The sequence below is a fragment of the Bison bison genome, unplaced genomic scaffold, assembly GCF_000754665.1.
Source record: "Bison bison bison isolate TAMUID 2011002044 unplaced genomic scaffold, Bison_UMD1.0 scf7180017864281, whole genome shotgun sequence".
Taxonomy (NCBI): domain Eukaryota; kingdom Metazoa; phylum Chordata; class Mammalia; order Artiodactyla; family Bovidae; genus Bison; species Bison bison.
Genome location: NW_011494853.1, coordinates 1,101,942 through 1,109,616, shown reverse-complemented (window position 1 = coordinate 1,109,616; position 7,675 = coordinate 1,101,942). Strand labels below are relative to the sequence as shown.

Below are 7,675 nucleotides of genomic sequence, written 5' to 3'. Positions count from 1 at the left end.
ACCATGGGATTCTCTAGGCAAGAACACTGGAGTGGGTTGCCATTTCCTCCTCCAATGCATGAAAGTGAAAAGTCAAAGTGAAGTCGCTCAGTCGTGTCTGACTCTTAGCGACCCCATGGACTGCAGCCTACTAGGCTCCTCTGTCCATGGGATTTTCCAGGCAAGAGTACTGGAGTGGGGTGCCATTGCCTTTTCCATTAATTAACATGATGTGTAACTTGGCAGAGAAATGATAACAAAAACAAATGAAAATTCTACTGCTGAAAAAGTTAACAGCTGAAATTAAAAACTAGAGAATGAGTGTATCAGTACATTAGATCAACATAAAGTAAAAATAGTAAAATGGAAAATCAGAGGATAAATATTCCTCTATTCAGAAATGCTGGTCCTATGGTAAGTGCCTGGTTAATAATGCTATATAACAAAATTTCCCCCAAACTTAGTAGTTGAAGGAATTTATTTTTTAATTTTGTTCATGATTTCCCGGGTCAGTAATTTGGGAAAGACTCAACTTGGCAGTTCTATCTTTGGGGTTTCTCATGTGGTTGCATTTATATGTCATCTGGGACTGACATCTCTAAAGGTTTGACTGAACTGTGGTTATGTAAGGAAATTCCCAGAAGTACTTTTGTTGTTGTTGGGATGGAGGATAAAGGAGCATCATGTCTGCAACCTAATCCAGAAGGATTTTACACACTCAGGGAAAAACAGGGCAGGAGGGGAACAAATAAGGAGAGAAAGGGAAAGCTAGAGCAAGGATTAAAGCAAAATACTAATCTAACATTTGGGGAATCCAGGTAAAATTCAGAGAGAATTCATTCCTAGAAAACCTTCACTAAAGGAAATACTAATAACATCAAACCCATAAAATGCCTAGGAGAAAACCTACTTAAAGATGTGCAAAACATCTGAGAGAAATTCAAGACCTAACTCAATGAAGGGATATATTTTGTCAGTGAATTGGGAAACTCAATGTTGTCAAAGTCAGTCATTCTCAAATTTATATACAGATTAAATCTAACCTCAATCAAATTCCCTTGTGCTTTTGTTTGTCTGAAACATGACAAGCTGATTCCAAATTTATGTTGCTGTTGTTCAGTCATTTAGTCGTGTCTGACTCTTTGTGACCCCAAGGACTGCAGCACACCAGGCTTCCCTGTCCATCACCAACTCCTGGAGCTTGCTCAAACTCATGTCCTTTTAGTCAGTGATGCCATCCAACCATCTCATCCTGTGTCATCCCCTTCTCCTCCTGCCTTCAGTCTTTCCTAGCATCAGGGTCTTTTCTAATGAGTAGCTCTTCGCATCAGGTGGCCAAAGTATTGGAGCTTCAGCTCAAAAATATATACAAAATACAAAAACCAAGACTGACCAAAGCAGTTGGCAAGAAAAGCAACAACATAACTTCTTTAAATTAAAGTTACCCAGACTTACTATGTGTGCTTAGTCAATCAGTCATGTCGAACTCTCTGTGACCCAATAGACTACAGCCCACCAGGCTCCTCTGTCCACGGGGATTCTCCAGGCAAGAATACTGGAGTGGGTTGTCATGCCCTTCTCCAGGGGATCTTCCCAACCCAGGGATCAAACCCAGGTCTCCAGCCTTGCAGGCAGATTCCTTACTCTCTGAGACACCAGGGAAGGTTCAAGACTTACTATAAATTTACAATAATTAAGAAAATGTGGTACAGGTGCAAGGGGAGACAAAGGATACAGTGGAACATAATAGACAGTATAAAAAATGTATTCAGACATGTGTGCCCTTTTGCTTATCACAAAGGTGGCATTGCAGTGGGGAATAGTCTTTTCAGAAAAAGATTTTGAGTCAACTGGATACCCACATGAAAACAGGACAATTGACCCTTATGCTACACAGATGTCAATCCTAGAAGCAATGTACAATTATATGGGGGGGAAAAAAGTAATTACACTTCTGTGAGGTACTCTCAGAGAACATTTTTGTAATTTTGGAATAGACAAAGTTCATTTAAGAAGAATATAAGGAGTTCTAGGGACTGGATCAATGGACTAGTTCAAAACTGAGATAGAAGTACATCAAGGCTGTATATTGTCACTCTGCTTATTTAATTTATATGCAGAGTACATCATGCAAAATGCTGGGCTGGATGAAGCACAAACTGGAGTCAAGATTGCTGGGAGAAATATCAATAACCTCAGATATGCAAATGACACTACCTTTATGGCAGAAAGTGAGGAGAAATTAAAGAGACTCTTGATGAAATTGAAAGAGGAGAGTGAAAATGTTGGCTTAAAACTCAACATTCAAAAAACTAATATCATGGCATCTGGTCCCATCATTTTATGCCAAAAAGATGGGGAAACAGGGACAGACTTTATTTTCTTGAGCTCCAAAATCACTGCAGATTATGTCTACAGCCATGAAATTAAAAGATGCTTGTTGCTTGGAAGAAAAGCTATGACCAACCTAGTCAACATATTAAAAAGCAGAGACATTACTGACAAAGACCCATCTAGTCTAAGCTATGACTTTTCCAGTAATCATGTATGGATGTGAGAGTTGGACCATAAAGAAAGCTGAATGCTGAATAATTGATACTTTTGAACTGTGGTGTTGGAGAAGACTCTTGACAGTCCCTTGGATGGCAAGGAGGTCCAATCAGTCAATCCTAAAGGAAATCAGTCCTGAATATTTATTGGAAAAACTGATGCTGAAGCCCCAATACTTTGGTCACATGATGGGAAGAACTGACTCATTGGAAAAGACCCTGAAGCTGAGAAAGATTGAAGGCAGGAGGAGAAGGGGACGACAGAGAATCAGATGACTGGATGGTTTCACCAACTCAATGCATATGAGCTTGAGCAAGCTCCAGGAGATGGTGAAGGACAGGAAAGCTTGGCATGCTGCAGTCCATGCGGTTGCAGAGAGTCAGACATGACTGAGCGATTGAACTGAACTCACTGACTGCAAGAGCACTACATGTACAGAAAAAAAGTTGATAAGTCAAACCTAAGATGAGTAACTTGGCTCATTGAAGTACAGCATACCATCAAGAAAATAAAAATATAAGACCAAGAATTAAACACACAAAAATCATAATAAATACTTTTGCCAAAAGTCATCATCATGGTAATTTGCACTACTGTATTTGTAATAGTCAAGAACTGGAAATAAACTCAAATCTCTGCCATTAGTTGAATGGTTCAATGCATGGTCATGTGCTCATTCAAAGGAATACTCTATAATAATAAAAATGAATGAAATGTTGCCATAAACAACATCATGAATGAATCTCAAACACAGTTTGGAGTCAAATAAATTAGACACAAAAGAAAACATACTGTATGATTTTACATAAAGTTCAAAAACTGAGAAAATATTCTACGGCAGTACAAGTCTTGGGTAAGCAGTCTTCCCTGGAGAGGAGGACACAGCTATTGGGAGGCAATAGTGATTCTGTGGTGCTGTGAATGTTCTCTTTGTGGATCTGGGTTGGGAACATGACCTAGGTATACACTTACTGTTTGTACTTTGTTCTCTATTATTATCCTTAAATAACAATGTTTCATAAAAAATATTATTCATCTAGGTGTTTCTTTCCCTGACATAGCACTTCTTAGCATTCTTAGCACTTCTTTCCCCTGAAAAAAAAAAAAAAAATGAGTGAACAATGAGAATGCTATGGAGCAGGGCCTTACAGAGCCTTCTCAGGACAGACCACCCTCATGTCCTCCACCTGCCTCTGTTTGTAGAAAAACCTAGCTAAAGAATAAATTTGATCACAGAAACGAAAAAAAAAAAAATCAGAAACAAAGGAAAACAGTCAAATAGGACAAAATAATCATAGTTTAGCCCTAAACAAATTCAAGGACCTTTAGTTCCTTCTTATGGGCTATAGATAACATTCTGAGCTATATCTTTTGAGCTATTTTGCAGATACTGCAAACAGGTGGTAGCAATAAATTATATGATGACCAGACTAGTGGGTTGCCATTTCCTTCTCCAGGGGATCTTCCCAACCCAGGGATCAAACCCGAGACTCTTGCATTGCAGGCAGATTCTTTACCATCTGAGTCAACAAGGAAGTTCGTAATTTTCATCTTACACAATTCCAAGATCGGCCTCAAGGAAATGGGAACAAACCAACACTAGAACTGATGATTAACTGTAATTCAAACAATAAAGGTGACACTGACCAGATCTATTTCAAGATGATTGTCAGAGCTAGCTGTGCTACTCTGCAGGTAACCTGTCCCCTACTTCCACCTGTGCACTCCTGATTAGCAAGGAGGAGCTGGTTCTTTGGTACATAGTCCTCTGTCTCCCCAGAACTGCTGGTTTCCTCAATAAAGCTGTCTTTAATTTTACCCCACACTTGTCTCTTAGTGTTGGATTCTTGAGTAATGAGCAGCTGAAATCTGAGTTCAGTAACAAGATTAAACATTGCAATACAGAATATCTTTCTTTTTAAGCCTGTTTTCCCTTACTCTCTACTCTGGGGAAATTTCACTCCAAGAGCATTGTAAGTATAGTAGCCCTTCCCTCTCTTACCTGAGCAGATCACAGAAGCCGTATTGTCATGGGAACAGTCAGGAACACCCAGGGCAGTCACAGGGCATTTCCACAGGAAAGACTCAGTCCCTGAGCAGTGAAATCGGGCTTTCCAGAGTTGATCACTTCCTTCTGCTCCGTTTGGGGTGGAAATGGCGACTCCACAGCCAAGCTGATAACAGACAACATTGGCATTGGCCAGATTCCAGTGGGGGGCACAGAGCGCTCTCCATTGTCCAGAAATGTTCATCTCCACCTGCCCCTCACACTGTGAGGAGCCATTTGTCATGAGCCGGACATCTGTGTACACTGATAGAAACAGACAAGATTTCAGAAAAATCTTATTTCTTTTTTAGCTTGAACTGAGTGTACACAGAGGCTAAATCCTGATGTGCATCTCACCTGAACAGACAACCTGAGCAGCTCCACTGTAGTGACATGTCCCCCCTGGACAGGGCACTCTGGGGCACCATCAGAGCTTAGGCTCCTCCCCCTCACACCTGAACTCTTCAGCCCAGACCCGGCCATCGGACTCTCTGAAGGGCATATGTCCCAGGACAGACACAGCCTTGCCACACCCTAGCTCTGCACAGATGACCTGGGCAGTGGGGAGTGTGAAGTTTCCATCAGACACTGGGATCCAGGCTTCTCCAGAATGCACTTCTACTCGCCCTGAGCAGGGTCCATCCCCTCCAGCCAGACGCAAAAATCCTAAGAGAAACAAAGAACAAATCCAGTGAGTGTTCATGAATCTGGCTTGACAATTGCAGACAATATCTCACAGGCAATGGTGGGAAAGCTTTTCTTTCCAGCAGTGGAATAAGAGGGGATAAGAAGAGAGAATTTGACTGTCATTGTCAAACTACATTTTCATGAGCAAGTTTCTGAAGAGATATCCGGAAGGATTGCAGGGTCAGTTTGGAATGGCTGAATCCTGAGAATATATATTGGTCAGGAATGTTAATTCTTATCTGGGGGCCTAGAAACTACAAAGGCCCAAAGAAACTGCACAGTGGTAGATATTCAAACGTGAGTGCATAGCTGAACTAACTGAGAGTGAAAGAGGATCATGGGATTCGAGAGGTCAGAGGCCTAAGAGTCAGAGAAGTTTAGGTCATCCTGAAATTTCTGGGGCTAGAATTTTGGGCACTTTTCTCTGAGCCAATATTCAAGTCACTGGGGATGGGAACATCATGCGGGCTGGATCTGAATGCAGGCATTAGGTCACAATTAGGTAACCTAATTGTGAAAGAAGTTGTTCACGGATAAGTTTGGAAATGATGAAAGCTCAGAGAGTCATAGGAGAGGGAGGGAATGATCCTAGCCATCTTTCTTAAAAACCTAGGATTTATGAACACACCTGAGAGAAAGTGAAGTCTCAGTGGGATTATGCAAGACAACTGAGTTAGTTGATTACTTCATCCTAGACATGAGATTCTTAGCAAATGTGAAGGAGTGATGAGAGTTTAATGTATTCTAACCCTATCTATATGCCTACTGCATATTCCTTTCCTATTTGGATTTCTGAGATAAGAAGCCAACAAGCTACGAAAAAGGAGAGTGAGAGGAAGATAGCAGATAGCAAGCAAGCCATATATATTTTAGAGATTTCTAAATTGCAAAAGCCTCAATAGTGATGAAACATAGATTTGGAAACCAAATACTTGTTCAACAAGATTTTAACAGCTTTTATCCCCTGGGCTGCTCCCATTTGCCACCTAACACTGCTACCCTTTCCCAATTCCCCCAACGCAGAAAAGAAGAAATGATCTTAAGAGCTACAAATAGATGCAAAGGACACTCCAAAAGGGAAGAACTTCTGTAGGGAGTGAGGTGGGGTGAGTGGTAGGTTAAATGGGGAGTGGATGGAGTATGAGACAGAGACCAAAGAAAAGACTCATGATCATGATTTCATCCTTCAGGGACCATATTTGGACAGAGAAAAGGTAATCCAATGGGAAAAAAACCCTGCAAATCATAAAGAACAAGTTTTAAAATAATTTGCCTTAAATAAAATAAAATAAAATAATTTGCCTGGTTTCTGAGTGTGCTCAAGGTTATGTACGTAATGGTGGAATTTGTCCTGGTAAAGGACTCTGATTGCATAAGTATGTGAACTTTGAAGTCTCAGAAAGAATGATGTAACAGAATAAAAATCTACTATACAGAGCAGAAGAGAATAGAAAAGACACCACAGAAATTAAAGAATTGAAGGATTAGCTTGACCACTGATATAAGAATGAATGATGAGGGAGAGGATGATCTGCTTGCCTTTTATTATTTATCTACTTCCATCTCCCCAGAGAGGCCCAAGTTAGGACCCCTAACCTCCTCTGGCTGGGAGTTTGGTCACAGGCTGCTGCTGCTGCTGCTGCTGCTAAGTCGCTTCAGTCGTGTCTGACTCTGTGCGACCCCAGACACGGCAGCCCACCAGGCTCCCCCGTCCTTGGGATTCTCCAGGCAAGAACACTGGAGTGGGTTGCCATTTCCTTCTCCAATGCATGAAAGTGAAAAGTGAAAGTGAAGTCGCTCAGTCGCGTCTGACTCTTCGTGACCCCATGGACTGCAGCCTACCAAGCTCCTCTGTCCATGGGGTTTTCCAGGCAAGAGTACTGGAGTAGGGTGCCATCGCCCTCTCTGGGTCACAGGCTACACATTCTAATTAAAGCATTTTTATTTAACTGGTTGTTTTTGTTGCTCAGTCACTCAGTCGTATCTGACTCTTTGTGACCCCATGGACTGCAGCACTCCAGGTTTCCCTGTCCTTCACTATCTCCCTAAGTCTACTCAAACTCATGTCCACTGAGTCAGTGATGCCTGCCATCTCATCCTCTGTTGTCCCCTTCTTCTCCAGTCTTCAATCTTTCCCAGCCTCAGGGTCTTTTCCAATGAGTCATTTCTTTTTATCACGTGGCCAAAGTATTGGAGCTTCAGCTTCAGCATACATCCTTCCAATGAGTTATTCAGGGCTGATTTCCTTTAGGATTGACTGATTTGATCTCCTTGCTGTCCAAGGGACTTTCCAGAGTCTTCTCCAGCACCACAGTTCAAAAGCATCAATTCTTCAGCGCTCAGCCTTCTTTGTGATCCAACTCTCACGTCCATACATAACTACCAGAAAAAAAAAAAAAAAAAAAAATAGCT

General features: G+C 41.5%; 1 protein-coding gene across 1 annotated transcript in view; it reads right to left on the bottom strand.

Moving 5' to 3' along the window:
- Positions 1–7,675, bottom strand: part of LOC104995501 (antigen WC1.1-like) — a 58,847-nt gene that overhangs the window by 20,714 nt on the left and 30,458 nt on the right. Inside the window, 4 exon segments of the mRNA XM_010849379.1 lie at positions 2,705–2,731; positions 4,247–4,256; positions 4,532–4,840; positions 4,934–5,242. Of these exon segments, the coding sequence (XP_010847681.1) occupies positions 2,705–2,731; positions 4,247–4,256; positions 4,532–4,840; positions 4,934–5,242 (655 nt within the window).